Genomic DNA, 17,108 nt, shown 5'->3' on the forward strand with positions numbered 1-17,108 from the left:
AACGGTAGATTCGCTCAGAGAGACCAGCCTTCCTCGACCGGACGTGACTGACTTACGTGAGATGCAATCCTCAAGTCTTCTGCCGTTGTCTTGTTCCTTCTCTGTTGTTGAATGATGCCCTGTTCATTAACGCGGGTGATGCGGGTACTGCGCCTCAGCGGTATGATCACTTCAGACAGTCGCAGGGAGGAGGTGCAAGGGCATAGGGAGCCAGCGGAGGAGGAGCGTCAGAAGATTCCGGGGTCGAGTGATCGTTCGGAAGGACGCGCTTCATCACGACGAAAGAGAAGCGAAGTGAAATTGTGTCAGTAGCGTGCTGTACTTGCGCACACGGCGGTTGTCACCGCACGCAAAAAGCCAATCCGAGTTGATTTACTCCGAAGGCCGGCTCGCTTCCCCAACCGCGTTAACCATCTTGCTCGCCTGTCACTCCCGCTCAGAGCATCCGGTCACTCGGCTTCCTCTGCGAGTTCCTCCTTTCTTCCCTGCGATCGACGGCACGGGGGTAATAACCACCGAAGCGCGCGCGTGAATGTCTCGGATGATTCGATCAGCCTGGGAGGGGCGACGGCGATCTTTTCCTGTTGTGTGCCAATCCCCGATCAATTCTTTTCCCGTATCCCGTGTGTCTCATCTCCCTTTGCCAACATCACTCCCGTCAACTACATCCATCCCGTAGGCACTTCATGATAATCACGTCGCGCTCATCATCCACCTTGCCATTGAAGGGAAAAGCTGAAAAGACAGGCAGAGAGACTCTATATAGCAGCCGCCATGATGGTACACTTTGCTTCATCCCATTCAGTCTTCTCTCTTCTGCATCAAAACATCAACCTCAACATCGTCCTAGTCCTCCCTAGTCCTCGCACCTCCTCTCATCCTTTCCTCGCTCTCATCGCGGCCGCCTTCCACCTCTCGCAAATACCTGGTTCTCTCCCGTCACCATGCGATTCTCCATTTCCGCCGCCTTACTCTCGCTCGTCGCTCCCCTGGCCCTCGCCTTGCCTTCGGCAGCGCCCGCCTCTCCCGAAGCTCTCGAGACCGATCTCGTCTCATCGGTCCACAATCTTACCGAACGTACCTACTATACTACGACTTGGACTTCCTTGCGTTGCGACCGCATCTCGGGTTACTACGGCTTCGGACTTTTCGCCGTCAAGTACGATTTCGGGTGCCTTTGTTACAATGACGTGGATACTTTCTGCCGAGTCAACGGATTGAGCTATACCATGAACAGTTGGATCAAAGGGCAATTCAATTACCAGTCGTACAACAAATATCCTACCGGTCCGTATCTCTTTAAAGAATCCATCGTCGCGCGCGGTACTGATTGTTTGTCTGATTTTTAGGTTCGCAGCCCACCTGTGACGATAAAGGTGGATACACCTGCCCGTTCGGCAAGAACAGCGATGGATCATGTGCCCAGCACGCGGCTTCTTGTGGCGATGGTCGTGAGTAATCATCCTGACCTAAATTCTGAGCGATCGTTACTAAACCTCTTCGGCCGTCATAGAATGCTTGCAATCGGATGGTACTTGTTGTCCGCGAGGCACTACCAAGATCAACGGCTTGGTAAGTCGATGCCTTTCCAAAGTTGCCCTTTTGACACGCGTGCTTACCTCTCCGTGATATGATATAGTGCTGCGCTCAAACCTGCAAGGGCACGTCCGGCGGCAAGTGTTATGGAGCCGGTAGCTGCGCCGATGGCAAAGTCCTGAGCAACGAGCTTTGTTGCCAATCCGGTTGGACCGGGTACGACACCGTATGTTGCCCCTCTGGACAGATCGAGGATTCGACCAAGCCTGGTACCTGTACCTGCTCGAACGCCAACCAGGCTATCGTGAACGGGGTCTGTCAGAACCGATGCACTTCAGGACAGACCTGGTTTGCCGGAGCTTCCAAGTGCTGCCCCTCGTTCCAGACCATCATCAACGGTCAATGCTCGTGTCCCGCCGGTCAAGTGCTCAACAGCGCAAAAACCGCTTGTACGGCGCAATGCACGACTCAACAAAAGTTCGTCCCCGAGAGCGGCACTTGCCAGCCGAAATGTGGATCGGGCTTTACTTGGTCGTCTTCCGCCACGAACCCCGATGGTCTCTGCTGCTCTGGCGGAAGGGTGTGCAACACGAAAGTCTGTTGTCTCACGACCGAGATCGAGAGCCACGGTCATTGTTGCCCCAAGGGATATACCTGGCGAAACAACGCTTGCCAGGCTCCCAGCGGAGTTCCCACCGCTCCCAAGCGTCGACGAGCTCTCAACAACCAGCGAACCCTTTCCGCATCGGAAAAGACTCGTCTAAGGATCGACGACAAACTCTGTCCCAAGAACCTCTCGGCTTGCCCGATCGACGGATCGGCATCAGGCGGTTACGAGTGCCTCGACTCTTTCACCGATATCAACTCGTGTGGTGGATGCGCAACCATGGGCGAAGGGCAAGATTGCACTGCGATCAAGGGAGCCAAATGGATGGGATGCGAACAGGGCAGCTGTGTGGTATACTCCTGTCGACCGGGATTCAAGCTCGTAGATGGCAAGACCTGCGTCAAGGCATAGGGAGAAGGTCACATTTCTTTATCATTTTGGGTCTCAAGAGCTATCAGAAGCGCCTCACATAGACATACGCAAACACCTCATAATTCCTCAAGCGGTCTCGTCGACGCTTGAATTTGTCAATCCTTATTATATTAGTCAACGCGCAAAGCGATACATCCATCTATGTTACATCACATGAGCTCCTATCATGCCTTCTTCTCTCCGTGATTCTTCAGAGCTTGCTCGCGCAGCTTCTGTCCCATGTCGTCCGCTTCCCTACTATACGGGCTCTTTCGCCGAATAGTACGACCAAATTTGAAGAAAACGCTATCGACACAAACAGTCAGCTCATCCATCATCCCGAGAGAGTAGCTGTCTGGCGATACACACTAGGGCATCGGGGCGCAGGCCAAAGACAAGAAAGCGACCAAAGTACTGGCCCAGTTCACGCCTGCATCAACAGCGTTATTAGCCAAAAATCATGCGGAAGATGAAGATGCAAGTTTCACTCACCCAGATTGGCATACATATTCGAGACAAAAAGCGGGAACGCTACGCCGAACAATGACCGTAACACCGAGTTGGCCGCTAGCACTGACGCCGCGTACAACAGGTACGAGTCGATCAGATAGTTCTGCGGTCGAACGATGCTCGTGAGTCAATCGTCGCCATCGGTCGAGGTCGAGATAGTCGCTCCGAAAGGTCGAGATAGGCTTCGAACTTACGAAGATTGACAAGAAGACGAGAACCATCCCTGCGAGCCAAGTAGAAGAACAAGTAAGCATACGACCGTCTAGTGCGTGTTCATGGAGTCGGCCCGCGTACCCATTCCAAACGGCATCGAACAGATGATCGGTGCTATCCAATGGATCGATTTGGGCGAAGCGGTCCATGCGAAAGCGAACAGTCCCTATGTTAAAGCAAGGTGGAAATCAGTTCCCACTATTGTCTCCCTTGTCGACCTTGAGGATGGCGTACGATTCTGCAACGGGAACATAGATTATCAGTAAAGGTTAACTGCTTGGATGCGGTTCTCGCACGTACGGTAAAAGCAGACCTCCTATCAAAGCGGGAACGAGACGCTGCTCTGGCGGAAGCCAACCCTCAGCGTCGTTCTTGCGGGTGTAGCGAGGGTTTTCGATGAAGATCGTCCACAAGACGGCGATGGCGAATCCTACGAGCACTCCCACAAAGGCCAGACCGCCAATGCCTGGTGACCATCCTCGCTCTTGCTGGAACACAATCGGGAACGCCCCGAACAGCATCTATCGAATGATGAACGATACAATCAGCTCGGTGTACATTCACTGTTCAACTCGACCGGGACTCACGTAAAGAGTACCATAGACGATTGCGAGACTAAGTTCGAATTAACAAGGTCGACGATCAGCACGAGCGCGATGCGCGCGAATCAGGAGAAACTAACTAAAGCGATAGCAAGAACACGATGGGTTCTCGAAAGAGCAAGATCCAAGGCTTGGATAGAGCCGTCTTGAAAAGTTGTTTGGGCTGGACCTTTTTGGGCGATCCTTTGTATCGGTACACTCTACCGGTGACTTTGCTAAGCAGTGCGGCTCTGCGCTGAAGCAAGACCGGAGCGTAGGTTTCCGGGGTAATCAAGAAGCCAACGATGGTAAGGATGCCGCTGAACATGGCGATCAACGCAGCGACCCAACGCCATCCACCTGATTGAAAAAAGGCTTATAAGCGACGTTGCGTGTCGCAATGACCCGTCAAGACGTACCAGTCTCTCCTAAGAAACCTCCGATCTGTGGGACAAGTGAAATGAATCGTCAGCTAAGTAGCTCTCAATGGATATGTGACTCAACATTACTCACGATAGGACCGATTCCGGGACTGTGAGCGCAAAGCTTCTCATCAGCATCTAGCCGATCTCGGGGCGCCAATCGTATACTTACCCAAGGAAGGGCGCAGCCGAGAATACAGCCATACCGAGTCCTCTCTGATTGGCATTGACTGGAGCGCAAGATAACTAGATCAGCAACCCGGAACGAGCCTACAAGACACACACCGGAACTCACACATGTCCGCTACGGTTCCTCTATTTACGATGACGATCAGCATCAATCCGCGGAAATAATACCAAGTTGCGGAACGGCTCACCCTGCGTTCGTCAATGGGGAACTACCCGCGGTACCAGCGAAGAATCTCAATACGATCAGGGTCCAGATGTTTTGAGACGCGATCACGGATCCGTTGAAGATCGTGAAAAGGATGTAGGTGAAGATGAATAGGTTCCGCCGACCAAACAGTTCGCTGCTAGGCGCCCATAATAGCGGTCCTGAAGATGAGGCCGAGATTAGCAAGGGTCTTGACGACTTTTGATGGGCACTTGAGTGCTGCAACTCACCGACGACGAAACCCAAGACGAATCCGCTTGTTACCATCACGTATGCTTGTACCTTGTATCCAGGGAAGCTATCACGAATCGAGTTGGTGGCAGCAGATCTATAGCATGCGGCATGAGTTACAATACCATCAAGCGATGAACGACGAGGCTCACAAGGTACTACTGGCCATCGCAACAGCTAGAGTGGCAACAGCTGCCGTGACCGTCACTACCCATTTGTAGGACGTCTTCCACGTCATAGGATTCTCGGGATCGGGCTCATCGCCTGGCAGCCAGTCGATCAGGTAAGGATCCTCCTCGGTCCCTTGTCCTGGATAGTCGTGCGAGACGATCCGATCCCAAGGCGTGATGTATCGTCTCCATGGACGAGCTTTTAATGTATGATCGGACATGTCCGAAGACTTTCCTTTTTCTGGAGGCGGTGTGCTCATGACTACTGTCGAGGTTTCTGATCTTGTGGGATCGCTCATGTCGCCAGGCATGTCAATCGAGCGAGATGTCGCAGTTCAGGAGCTGCAGAGGCGACAGATCGTTGGAAGAACGTTGAGTGTTCGTGTTGTGAGGCCTGCATGTCGCTCCATCGATCTATATATATTCCCCCAATTTTTCGATGATTTTGAATGCATCGCTGACGAATGCCCCGCGCCACCATCCACACGGACGCCGACGCCGAATCCAGCCAGCTGCCAGCTGCACGCAACAACACAGGAGAGGCAGGGCGTCATAGGGGCAGACGCCGGTGTTAACCTGTTTGAATTGGCATGAGTATGGCGATTCAGAAGCAACCGGCAAGGAGAGACCTGATCCCTACCAATACGTTTCTCGATATTCACTTCTATACGTGACCTCCCTATCTCACTGGTATAGGTCGACCCTTGACTCTTGAGCTCTTTGCAGTATCCCGAGTCGGGATCTGAACACTCACTCGCGGCATGTCTCCCGTGCCGTGACAAGTATTTTACTTCCGATGCCGGCATGTTTACTTCCGGATTCGTGCGATCGAAAGGCAGCGAAGACGATCCTTTGACCTTGTTTGCCCTTTTGATCATTCTCCCTTTTTCAGATAGAGGTTCCGAAAGAGCGAAGAGCGTAAATCACAACAGATCAACAGATCCAAGTAGAATCTATTCGTTTCATCTCATCAAATCAAAACAAATCGCTGCGCTCAGGATGGGTATAAGAAGCCAGCCGAATCCGTTCGCCCATGCCTCGAATCCCCGTTTCCCTCGCTCAACAACATCCTCAACCAATTCCACTACGCAATAGCAACCTAGAAACATGATCCACGTTCCGCTCTCATCGGTACCAGCGCAGTCTTCTGCTGAGTTCACTCCCACCGAACTCGACCGATTGTTCGGGATCTTGATTCCCACCCTACCCGGATCGCGATTCTGTTTCGCCAACGGGGTCCTTTGTGACCGAGGTCCCGACCAACACCGACCCAACTTTGCTATTGAAGGCAACAATATCATTGATCAACAACCTCTCAGGTTCTTTGCTGTTGACACCACTAGTGAGAGGAAAGTTGCAATTGCAATCGACAAGATGTGGGAGAAAGAAGGCACTTTTGGGATGTGCGCGCTCAATGTTGGGCTTGACGTGATGGAAGCGGTGAGTAATCGTTCGTCTCGCCTGGATCCCTTTTGCTGATCTTGCCCACAGGTCAGGCAAGAAGTTCTCGAGACAGGGTGTTACAGGGTCGAATCCTCAGTCGCTCTGGTTCTCCTTCTATTGGAAAGGTCATTTGACTGCTGCATCCCCCCGGCAGCTAAGTGGATATCTCTTTTCAAGACTATCCTCACGATGCCCGACTTTCCGGTCAAACCTGTGATCGGTAAGTCTCACATACATTGTCGCATTTTGTTACCTATACGCAAGCTTCACATAGCCGACTCCTCTGTACCGACTTAATGTTACACAGAACATACTGATCTGCTCTCTGGAAAATGGGAGAGATGGGTCAGACAGACGGTCCCCGCACGATACAACAACCTCTGCTACGGAGTCTTCTATGCTGCTTCGGACAGGCATCGGGTCAGAGCTCCCAGGGTGATCTCGACACCTCCTCGGGTCCAATTGAGGCAGGCAAAAGTCAAAGCGGAACTTACCCGAGCCATCAACAAAAGCAAGCTCAAATAGACTTGGAAGGACCTAGACGTTGTCGCCTACCCTGAAATCGTATGTCAACCGAGCGTGTCGGAAGGTCATTGAACCTCACTGACTTTCCTCCCGATAGCAGCTTTCACTGGAGATTTCGCTAGAGTTGCCTCTATCCTTCTTTTCGTTACCTCTTGAATGTGAATTTGGTTGATTCATGTACTTAATGGTATACAGTACCTAGTAGCTAGTAGTAGAATGCTCGGAATTCCATTTTGTGCTTCGGCGATCGACGACCTGGACCGCGATACCTTTTCCGGAGCACCTCCGCTGCGCAAGATCGCACTTTAATATTCTGATATTGTCGAGCTCCTGGAATCTTGCTCTTGATTACGAGGTCGGTACTGTTTCTCTGCATCATGGCTGTGCCCCTGTTCGATCGTCCTATCGCTCTCATAATCCGTCGAGCATTCCGTCGACGTCATATTCGAAAAAGTAAACAGGACTCGGGGTCCTGCGCTGATCGCAAGCTGATCCTCGACATCATGACTACACGTCTTTCTTCATTCCCATCAAACCTCTCACATGCTACGCAGTATCAGAAACACCGCTCCCCTTGCAAGACATATCGCAACGATGACATCTTCCTCTATTAAATTTGCGGGTACGTTGAAGTTCAGGTGTGCAGGACCGGAGCAGGCCGTGCTAAACCGCTCGCATTGTCCTCGTCAGATATCGCCGTCAACCTCACCGACGACATGTTTCTCGGTCGATATCGGGGCAAACAGTTACATGAAGGTGAGCTATTCTGAAGGTCACTCTCGTTTGGTGGAAGTAGATCGAAATAGCTCATGATCACTATACGTCGTTCATGATCAGCCGACCTCGACCATGTGGTACAGAGAGCGAAAGATCGAGGAGTCGAACGAATGATGATCACAGGGACCAGCCTGGAAAGCTCAAAGCAGGCTCTAGAGTTGGCAAGACGGTACGGTGAGCCTCGAAGTCGAGCTTAGGCACTGCTGGTTCCCAAACTCTTGGCTGACAAGGGATGCGGTACGGCTACTGGTTAGACCTACATGCGACTGTAGGATGTCATCCGACTTCGACAGCAGAGATCGATAGTCACAAGACAGGCGTAGATGGATATAAACGGGACCTAGAAGAGTTGATCGATAGCGAGATTGCAAAGGGAGCAGAATCCCGGTTGGTCGCTATCGGAGAGATCGGACTCGGTGAGCACCAGCACATCCTCTTACGCTTTCAGCCTGTCATGCTGCTGAGCCAAACTCTGTTCCTTGTCTTGTCTTATTCTCTCGATCTTGGCGATATCGCAGACTACGATCGACTCCACCATTCCCCAGCTGATACGCAGCGACAACACCTGCCCTACCTCCTTTCTCTTGCCGAAAAATACGGACTACCGATGTTCCTGCATTCTCGCCATCCAGATGCACACAAGGACTTGGTCAAGGGTTTCAAAGCGGCAGGATGGGAGAAGGGCGCTCAGCAGATGAGAGGGAGGACGGGCGTCGTACACAGCTTCACAGGAAGTCGGGAGGAGATGGAAGAGCTGGTGAGTCGGACTTTACCGGTGCAATCCGCTCTGCATCTCGAAGGCTGACAGGCCATTGTGGCGATAGTTGGAATACGGGCTGTATATCGGGATCAACGGATGTTCATTGAAGACGCAAGAGAACCTGGAAGTCGTCCGAGCCGTACCCCCAGATCGGATTATGTTGGAAACAGGCGAGTGGCACGAACCCTCGGCAGACGCATGTGACCCGCTGACCATTTCCCCCGACCTGCTCGACACAGATGCTCCATGGTGTTCCATCACAACCACTGCGGCCTCGCACGCATACCTGCCAAAAGATGGACCGTACGGCGCGGTAGAAAAGACCAAGACGCTCAAACCGGGTGGTCAGACTGGGGTCAAGGGGAGAAACGAGCCGGCGGATGTGAGTATCGACAGGATCGGTAGCCGCGACTAGTCCGACAGACTAGAGATAAGGCTGATTTATGCGGTCGGCTGTTGTACAGGTGACGACAATCGCTTGGGTGGTCGCACAGGTGAAGGGTGTACCGGTAGAGGAATTGGTCAAGGCCGCTTGGGAAAACTCGCTCCGGGTCTTCTGGCCAGATCGGTTGTAGCTCTGCTTGCTGATATTATGCATGGTCATGTTGTTACACAACCGTCGAACTTCATCGTGAATCTTCACATCAACTAGCAAGCTCAGCCTTCGGCTTGATTTCAGGATGTTCGCCATTTACAACGCCCAGCGGTTTGACATCGGCGACGGACGGCGGTTTGACGTCGGCAACGGACAGCGGTTTGACGTCGGCGACGGACGACGGTTTGACCTCGGAATCTTCGCTGTTCTCGACACCCGCCTCCACCTCAGGTCTTCGTTCGCTCTCTTTCATCTCTGAATCCGACTCTAGCTCGTCGACTTCGAGCTCATCGATTTCCTCTTCTTCCGAGTCATCGATGACAATCACGTCGTCTCGTGTGGCGATCACTTGTCCGGCTTCATCGTCCGAGTCGTCGATGACGATAGCGCTGCCTCGGCTGTTACCTAGGGATTCGACCTGGGTAGCCGCGGTCTCGATCTCTTCCCGGGGATCTTGTACAGCTCCTGCCGTCTCGATCTCTTCTCGGAACTCCTGTATAACTCTTGCCCAGAACTTGAGCGCTTTATGCTCTTTCTCTCCTGGCTTGCAAATCAAGGTCCGGGTAGCTCGATTCTCTCCCCGATGTGGATCCCAAGACGAGTTGCCAATCCAATCAAGCTCGGGATTGTCGCCTCGAGCCATGTGATAGAGTTCCGTATTACGCAGCCGGCGTGCGTACTTCTGGTAGAGACATAGACCTGTGGGCGAAATAAGCCTTCTCGGTCAATGGCGGTACCCGCTTGCGCAGAGACTTACTGTTTTCAAGGTCGATCAAGTTGACGCCCTCATAGGCAAGCATCCCCGGCGCCAGGTCCTGCGGTACCGGTGTGTACCCCAGTCTCGCCCACTCTCCCCATTGCTGCTCCCTCAACCACACTAATCCGGCATTTATATCCTTATCTCGTCCCTTGATCGTCGGTATGATGAGGTTCAACCCGTTGACGGCGCCTCGACCCCCCGCCATCCATTCCGTGGTCGACAAGTTCACGTAGTCGGTGTAGTTGAGGTCGAGGGCATACTGAAGGGAATGATAAGGCCCCATGCCAGGCCAACTGGAGAGGTACTTGTACGCTTCGCTGAGAGTGTTCACACTCGCCATTGTAGCCGGAAGAGGGGAGAACGGGCGGTCCGTGTATGGCGGGAAGGGCACGTTTCCGGTCATGAACGCTTCGACCGACGCTATAGCGTTGCCTTCCGGTGTTCCCTTTCCGTACTGCTTTGGCGGATGGACTTGGTAAGACCCAGTAAAACAAGCGATGTGCGGGAACAGCCTCAGCTTCTTCTTGATCACCGCGTAGTATCGTTCGTACGTGTACGTCTTCCACCTGATATCGCCCAATTCTCGAAGAAAGTACTTGTACGTTTCCGATTTACCGAACCGCCGCAGCAGCGTCACCCGAAACAGCTGCTCTTCGACGTTGTCGATCCATTCGCCCGCAGCGTTGTAGCGGTTGTCCTGTCCGGAAGTCCGATATGCGAGATCGGGTTCGGGGTGGGGCCGGTAGTTGCGGACGACGTCTTCGATGATGAACTGACTAAAGTCGTCCTGATGGCGGTAGGAATTCGTGACCCGATGTGCAAACATGGGATCCAAAGACCAGCATGGCATGTCTGGCTTCCCTGGGATCTTGATATTCAAGATCGGTGACTGACCATCACGTCTTCTGATGTATAAGCGTTGCCGTTCCGCCAGCCAGTAGAAATACTGACGCAGATGCTTCGTAGAGACCCAATGATCCTGACCACCTATGACCGCTCGCTCAAGTGGACCCAGAGTAGCCCCAATGTCTTCCAAATTCTTTGATATCCCTGACCCATACAACTTCAACCCCTCGTCAAGCTCGACAATCTCCATCCCTCTCCTTGGAAGCACCGCGTCCATGTCATCCTCCTCTTCCCGCTCTTCCCGAGCTGACCCTCGAACAATTTGCCGAGTTCGGATCCGTTTGATTGATCGAGATGAAGACGAAGATGAGGATGCTAGGGAAGAAGGGAAGGACGCCCTCTTGCGGGGTGTCAAGAGCGGAACTTCGACGTGCGAGAGGAAGGATCGTTGATCGTCCGGCATATCGGCGAGTCGGCGAGAGGGTTTCGAATCGGAGACTGTCTAGTCAAGGAAGCTAGCGATATGAGAAGGGCATCGAGTTTGGAAGGGTGACGACTATGTATGAAGCGATGCGATGTTTGGGGTCAATCAAAGAGAGAAGTCGTTTGAAGAAGTGATCACGAAGTGTGATGTAGGCCTGCTCGACTGCTCAGCATCGTCTTGCCCGTTCGGATCCGCGCGACTCCTGTAGGTGCATCGTGATCGCTGTAATCAGCCAGAGGGCGATCGATTCAAGGGTCGTAATTTGAGTGATAGCATGTCATGTAGCTTGTAGTGCGTGCAGTAACGCAGTAGTTATGTATGTTGTACAATTGTAGAAGGGTAAAGAGAGAAAATACGAAATTGTCCAGTGTCGCTCCGGGCCGGTACGGTACCCAAGCCGACTGTCGCTGTCGAGGGCATCGAATAGACGATCGAGGACCGCCTGTTCATCCTCGACGCATGGATCCCCGTTCCCCCATATCTAGGCAGCGACGAGGTAACCCAAAGCGAGCATACCAGCTCCGCCGAGAGCGAGCATGTTGACCCCGTTCATACCGGCCCCATTACCAGCGCCTTGCTACATCACAAAAAAGCACGACCGAGTTAGTCGATCTAGAGCATCTGTGCAGTAAGACCGCAAACCAAACTCACGCTAGAAGAAGGAGGAATCCCAGTGCCCTGAGCGTTCCCGGAGTACGAACCCGACGAGGTAGACTGAGGCTCGGCTGCCGAGGTCATGGCGGTAGGTACCGCGACCGACGACCCTGATCGCGTGGAGGTGCTCATACCCATGGTCGAGCTCATCGAACCGGACGCAGAGGTGGAAGATCCGGCGGTCCCAGAAGAGGTGATGTTGAACTGGTCGGACGAGGCCTGGAGGGATCACGGGAAAGACCAGGTTGGTCAGCTCGGTGCCGATTGCAAAGGTGAAGTTCAATCTTCATCTCCGTCCGCAGAATCATATCGCATAACGACTCGATCGGGCTTGACCTCGGCGGAACGAGACGATATAACAGAAGGTACTTACGAGAATAGCGTCATCTCGGACCAACCTGATCCTGTAAGCCTGTCCGGCAGTCCAACTCCCACTACAGTTTAGATCAAACGATCAAGGTACGAATAGATGGAAAACGAAATCAGCTTCAGGAACTCCATCATCCTATATCTATACGTCAACACGCTTGCCCATGGCATCGCCACGGGCAAGATCGATCTTCAAATCATATCACTCACCTAGGAGGAGAGACGCTGACAGACCCCGCCGAGGTGGATTGGTTGGCAATCAGAGTGACCTGGCCGTCAGAAGCGGTCAATCGGTTCTACGGATCGTCATCGTCGTCGGAAAACAATGGGCCAGGACGCAAAGTCAGCTTTCTCTTCTCGTTTGGTCGATCGTATCCGAGCTCGTTCGAGCTTGCCGTCGCTCTCTCCGAGTAAGAGCAGAATGTGAATGAGGGGAATGGCAAGAGAGACTCACATCGTTGACGAGGACGACGGAAAAGCTAGTAGGATCGGTCGAGACGGCCTCCCAAGAGACAGTCTGAGCTCCGGTCGTGCCCCAGTTCTGGCCCTCGGTGGGCGAGGTCACGGTGACGGCCTTGACGGCGAGAGCGAAGAGGGGTGCGATGGTGAAGAACTTGACGAGCATCTTGAACTAGTCTGATTGTCTGGATTAGGTTTGATTTGAGGTGGTGTAGAATGAATTGCTGGTGAGTCGAGTCGATTTAACGTGTCGTGTTCTGGCGTTGACAAAGGGGCGCGCGTTTGTAGGATGATCGTAGGTCGAAGAACGAGGTCAAAGTCGTATGATGTGCGTATCGAAAAGGAGCGTATAAAGTGTTTGTTCTGGATCGATTGCTGTGTATCGAGTTCGTGGAGCAAGAAGGGAATCGTGGGGGCGGTGCAAGAAATCGAGTCGCGAGTTGTTCGAGGTAGTGTGGGGATGTTTTGTATTCAGATTTGTGATGATCGAGAATAGCCAGGGGGAGGATATGCCCCGGGTTTACGCCACGCGGGTGGATTCGTTCTTGACTTGATCGCTTCCGCGTTCCTTCCCGCCTGCGCCTGCCCTCCTGCCTTTGTTGTTCTTTGGTGGCTTTTCGCCGCAAGAACGGGCACAGCACTGGCGAAAAAGGACAACAACAACAACAACAACAATCAGAAGAATCGACAATCAACAAGCGAAAACGGCAAGCTGCAAGCACAACCAAGCCGAAGCACAGTGCCATAACCGGGCAGCCGGATGTTTCGCCGTTGGCAATCCTTCAGCTGCTTAATGATGATGATCAAGTTTCGATCCCTGGGCGCGTATTACATGAGGAGAGCGGGCTACAGCGAAAGCTACGGGAACGGTATATGATACAGCCGGTTTCGCGAGGAACCGACTCGTCGATCGACCAGCGACCAGCGAGCCGGGAATGGTCCTATCGGTACAGTTTTCGGAACGGTAATGTGAATCGGTAAAGATCGTGGCGAGTCGTCAAATCCCTCGTTGCAAGATCCGATATGCAGGAACGGCGTATGGCGTATGGTGGCCATCCCGCTCAATCCAGAGCCCGGTCCGCTCGTTTAATCATCTTGCCCTGTCCGCTACCCAGCATCGCCTTCCATCCAGATCGTTTCTCGACCTCGACCTCGACCGGGTCTTCTTCGAATGAACGGACGACGTTGACAGGTTTAGCTGGGGACGAGGCGGTGGTGCCGGGACCCGCACCGTAGACGTTGAAGGCGTAGGCGGTACCGCACTGTATAGGCACGATGCTGTAAGCCTCACTGTCCTGCCGGTCACACTAGTCCGGAGCGTAGCAAAACGAGACTCACAGTCTGGGCAGAGTTTCCGGGACAAGGAGCGGTACACAGTCCGGTCATGACAGGAGCACTGTCCTTGATACCGTTTGAACAGATGCACTGATAGATTCAGATCGAGTTCAGCATCTGAAGCGCCTCTCTTGCTCATCCTTGATCTTCGGTTAGACGGCACTCACGTTATCAGCGTGGTTTCCGACCGCGGCAAACTTCTTTCCATCGGTCGCACAACGCTTCATGCACCCATCCTGCGTCAAGTTCTTGGGCCAGAGATACGCCTTGGCATCGATGAAGCTGCCGGTCTCCTTGACGCATCCAAGAGGGATCCAACCGGCGGAAGAGGGGATGGGTCGGTCTCGACGTTGAGAGGAAACGGCGACCATAGAACCGTCGGTCGCTTTGAATCGGGAGATGTCATATTGCGGGGCAGGGCTGGAGCAGGTAGGCTTGTTGGGAGTGTTTCCCCCTACAAACGAGAGATATATTTGCGCGACGGTTAGTAATCATGTTCTCCCGGTTGTGACCGACATGATGACATCGGACGAAACTCTGACCCACAAAGAGGGTTGCAACCGGGCAAGGTGGCGATGGTGATACCATCCCCATTTCCAGCTCTTTCAGCCAGAACTCCAGCGTCGGGTTTACAGTTCCTAGCCTTGGTCACGTCCATGTTGGCAGAAAAGATGGAACATTCATGCGCGCCACTGATTCGGTGGAACACACTTGGTCAGCATGCAGCATGCAAGCAAGTAGATAGAACGTCGAGCGAGACTGGGACATACATGACGCTCCCAGAAGTGCAAGACTTGTCGGCCATAGCACGGGCCAACAAGCTTCGGTCCCATCTACACAACACACAGAGCGAACGGATTCGAGTCAGTCTCTGACGATAATACTTTGACTAATGAGACGTACCCGTTGGTAAAGTCGCCGTGAATCCCGTATCCAGTGGTATCTCCGTTGGCCCAAGCGAGCTTTCCCTTCAGAGGAGCAGTAGCACCGTCCTTCCACTGATGAGTGTACCAAGCATATCTTTGGTGATTCGGAGCGATGAGCTTTGCGTTCGCCTTCTCAAGCGAATGTGGACGGGACAAACTTACTCCAACATGATGCTAGGCAGCTTGATAGGGTGACTCCAGGGACAAGAACCGCCTCGGTAACTTCCTGCAGCAGTGGGTGCCATATGAGCGCCTCCTGGCAACCAAAGGTCCTTTCCGTTCCAACAGTTGGGCAGGTAGAGGTTGGTCTTGATCCCCTGTATAAGCGCACGAATGATGGAAGAGAAAGGGACGCGATGAGCGAGATTGATGGAGCGTGACGACGAGGCGAGCAGACCTCTTACCCTCGGACAAGCAATGTCAAAGTTGAAGTCGGACCGAGTGACATCCTGATCTCGGTTAGTCTGACCGACCTGGCAGACATACGCATAGTTGTTGGGGTTCGCAGTCTTGCTGTTCGGGTTTCCCGAAAGGATCCTTAGACCGTCAGGGAACTGGACGACCGGGTCGACGTCGTTGTTGGGTGCGATAAAGTAGTAGAACCGGGTGGCTACGCCGATAGGGGTGAAGCTCTTGCCACCGTCGTTGATTCCATAGAGCTGGAAGGCATCAAGATGAGAGACGATGTCAGTTTGCGTACGGAGCGTGAATAGTCCGTGCGCGCCGACTGACCTGAGGCATCCAGTAGTTGGACTTGTCCCCCTGAACGCCGACCGTACTACAGCTCCCGGATCGTGCCGCATCAAAGCTATAAGCCGCTCGGAAGTTGCTTCCTCCAATCACCCGGTGCATATGCGTCCCCTGCGCATTAGGGTTGACGATCGGGTCGAGCTGTTCGGTGACGAGCGTGTAGACTTCGTCGAAATGCCATCCACCTGAAGGGACGGCAGCGGTCACCGGGGTTGCGAGCCTCGCCAGGAGAAGCAGGACGGCCGAGGAAGTGAGGTATTGGAGGAACATGTCGAACGTTCCTTTCGATGATCGAGGTGTGTTTCGCGAGAGTGGTATGGACACTGGCTAGCAGTGTACTGGTGTTGATTATCAGGAAAACGAGTGGTGGTTATCCAAAGGAATGTGTAAGGTCGTCAATAGCCCAGCTATTATACCCGTTTGACCTCAAGCTCTGCGTTCAGAGTGGAGTCGGCAAGATCGATCGACGTCCAGTGTTCAGTGGCGAAACAACAAGAGAGGGAAAGGATTGGCGTTTGTGGAGATCGTGCATGTCCAGATGCAGGACCGAAAGACTTGTCAGGGCCGATGGATCGACCTGGGTAGATATAGGGATCAAGCTAGCGTCCCCTGAGCGCCCTCTTGCCTGCTACCGCTTGCCCCTTGCATCTTCCCTGCTATCGGATCGTTTGTTTTGTTTGTTGTTGGATGTTGATCGCCCCCGTGCCCCTGCAGCCTTCTTCGCCACGTGTCACGTGGCTTTCTTCTCTCGGTGGAGGTTCATTCTACGCCCCTCGATTCCCACCGCAACTGGCAACCCTTGGCACAACAGCTTCCTGGAAGAGCCAGACATCACAACAATCGTAGCGAGCGAGAGGAGCAGTGGTGCCTGTATCAGGACAAAGAAGGGGACTCTCCATCGGTGATGAAGTATACACAAATCGCCGTCGCCCGTTCCTCGGAATGTGGACGTGGAATGTCGAATGGAGCGGTTGATCGCCGTTCATATCGACATGACACATTGGCCTTGCCAGGTCGGTAGGCTGCGGTGGACGAGGCCGAGCTGCGAGTCGGAATCTGTGAAGTTTACGTAGATCGGGAATGTGATGACTCTCCTAGCTCCTATATACCGACCTGCAACGTCATTGACCTTTGAAAAAATCTCCTGCTGCCATCTGCGTGAGCGACGATGGTAGGAACAGTCGAGGCCGATCGCCCCGTTGTCCTGCTGGCGAGTTGGTGGCAAAAGAGGCCTGCAGACACTCGCACATCACGACTCACAGGATACGTCGACGCGACGTTGATTTTGTTACCGAAATTCTGGTACCGTACCGCGACAACCCTCGAAACGGAGGTGCCAACCTGTTTTGA

At 53.3% G+C, this 17,108-nt stretch overlaps 8 protein-coding genes across 8 annotated transcripts; 4 read left to right on the top strand and 4 right to left on the bottom strand.

Moving 5' to 3' along the window:
- The first annotated feature begins 828 nt into the window (after positions 1 to 828).
- Positions 829 to 2,660, top strand: HD553DRAFT_352384 (uncharacterized protein). The gene is made up of 4 exons (XM_046183692.1): positions 829 to 1,287; positions 1,350 to 1,451; positions 1,514 to 1,572; positions 1,640 to 2,660. The coding sequence occupies exons 1-4, from the start codon at positions 945 to 947 to the stop codon at positions 2,552 to 2,554; spliced, it is 1,419 nt and encodes a 472-aa protein (XP_046033677.1). The 5' UTR covers positions 829 to 944; the 3' UTR covers positions 2,555 to 2,660.
- On the bottom strand, positions 2,661 to 5,502 carry HD553DRAFT_317924 (major facilitator superfamily domain-containing protein). Its single transcript, XM_046180811.1, has 15 exons — positions 5,058 to 5,502; positions 4,905 to 5,002; positions 4,658 to 4,835; positions 4,566 to 4,570; positions 4,453 to 4,510; positions 4,372 to 4,390; positions 4,278 to 4,302; positions 3,960 to 4,218; positions 3,865 to 3,892; positions 3,574 to 3,798; positions 3,359 to 3,443; positions 3,259 to 3,287; positions 3,047 to 3,167; positions 2,924 to 2,984; positions 2,661 to 2,860 (listed from the first exon to the last, which is right to left on the bottom strand). The coding sequence occupies exons 1-15, from the start codon at positions 5,384 to 5,386 to the stop codon at positions 2,740 to 2,742; spliced, it is 1,641 nt and encodes a 546-aa protein (XP_046033678.1). The 5' UTR covers positions 5,387 to 5,502; the 3' UTR covers positions 2,661 to 2,739.
- A 207-nt stretch (positions 5,503 to 5,709) lies between these two features.
- On the top strand, positions 5,710 to 7,387 carry HD553DRAFT_317928 (uncharacterized protein). Its single transcript, XM_046180812.1, has 5 exons — positions 5,710 to 5,877; positions 5,968 to 6,515; positions 6,567 to 6,738; positions 6,826 to 7,082; positions 7,144 to 7,387. Exons 2-4 carry the CDS (start codon positions 6,183 to 6,185, stop codon positions 7,041 to 7,043), a joined length of 723 nt encoding a protein of 240 aa, XP_046033679.1. The 5' UTR covers positions 5,710 to 5,877; positions 5,968 to 6,182; the 3' UTR covers positions 7,044 to 7,082; positions 7,144 to 7,387.
- Positions 7,388 to 7,402: 15 nt separating this feature from the next.
- Positions 7,403 to 9,324, top strand: HD553DRAFT_125360 (uncharacterized protein). The gene is made up of 9 exons (XM_046176538.1): positions 7,403 to 7,496; positions 7,598 to 7,665; positions 7,734 to 7,799; positions 7,881 to 7,994; positions 8,075 to 8,236; positions 8,339 to 8,577; positions 8,645 to 8,750; positions 8,820 to 8,962; positions 9,045 to 9,324. The coding sequence occupies exons 2-9, from the start codon at positions 7,638 to 7,640 to the stop codon at positions 9,153 to 9,155; spliced, it is 969 nt and encodes a 322-aa protein (XP_046033680.1). The 5' UTR covers positions 7,403 to 7,496; positions 7,598 to 7,637; the 3' UTR covers positions 9,156 to 9,324.
- Positions 8,807 to 11,504, bottom strand: HD553DRAFT_125380 (uncharacterized protein). Its single transcript, XM_046176539.1, has 2 exons — positions 9,933 to 11,504; positions 8,807 to 9,874 (listed from the first exon to the last, which is right to left on the bottom strand). Exons 1-2 carry the CDS (start codon positions 11,242 to 11,244, stop codon positions 9,225 to 9,227), a joined length of 1,962 nt encoding a protein of 653 aa, XP_046033681.1. The 5' UTR covers positions 11,245 to 11,504; the 3' UTR covers positions 8,807 to 9,224.
- An 8-nt stretch (positions 11,505 to 11,512) lies between these two features.
- HD553DRAFT_317932 (uncharacterized protein) lies at positions 11,513 to 13,216 on the bottom strand. The gene is made up of 5 exons (XM_046180813.1): positions 12,743 to 13,216; positions 12,499 to 12,584; positions 12,293 to 12,353; positions 11,917 to 12,138; positions 11,513 to 11,842 (listed from the first exon to the last, which is right to left on the bottom strand). The coding sequence occupies exons 1-5, from the start codon at positions 12,911 to 12,913 to the stop codon at positions 11,747 to 11,749; spliced, it is 636 nt and encodes a 211-aa protein (XP_046033682.1). The 5' UTR covers positions 12,914 to 13,216; the 3' UTR covers positions 11,513 to 11,746.
- A 458-nt stretch (positions 13,217 to 13,674) lies between these two features.
- On the bottom strand, positions 13,675 to 16,236 carry HD553DRAFT_125501 (uncharacterized protein). The gene is made up of 9 exons (XM_046176541.1): positions 15,741 to 16,236; positions 15,413 to 15,667; positions 15,171 to 15,325; positions 14,986 to 15,102; positions 14,853 to 14,915; positions 14,629 to 14,774; positions 14,250 to 14,536; positions 14,086 to 14,172; positions 13,675 to 14,009 (listed from the first exon to the last, which is right to left on the bottom strand). Exons 1-9 carry the CDS (start codon positions 16,026 to 16,028, stop codon positions 13,809 to 13,811), a joined length of 1,599 nt encoding a protein of 532 aa, XP_046033683.1. The 5' UTR covers positions 16,029 to 16,236; the 3' UTR covers positions 13,675 to 13,808.
- Positions 15,738 to 16,761, top strand: HD553DRAFT_125468 (uncharacterized protein). Its single transcript, XM_046176540.1, has one exon. The coding sequence runs from the start codon at positions 16,046 to 16,048 to the stop codon at positions 16,661 to 16,663; it is 618 nt and encodes a 205-aa protein (XP_046033684.1). The 5' UTR covers positions 15,738 to 16,045; the 3' UTR covers positions 16,664 to 16,761.
- The last annotated feature ends 347 nt before the right edge of the window (positions 16,762 to 17,108 follow it).

The sequence above is a fragment of the Filobasidium floriforme genome, assembly GCF_021052385.1.
Source record: "Filobasidium floriforme strain CBS 6241 chromosome Unknown HD553scaffold_23, whole genome shotgun sequence".
Taxonomy (NCBI): Eukaryota; Fungi; Basidiomycota; class Tremellomycetes; order Filobasidiales; family Filobasidiaceae; genus Filobasidium; species Filobasidium floriforme.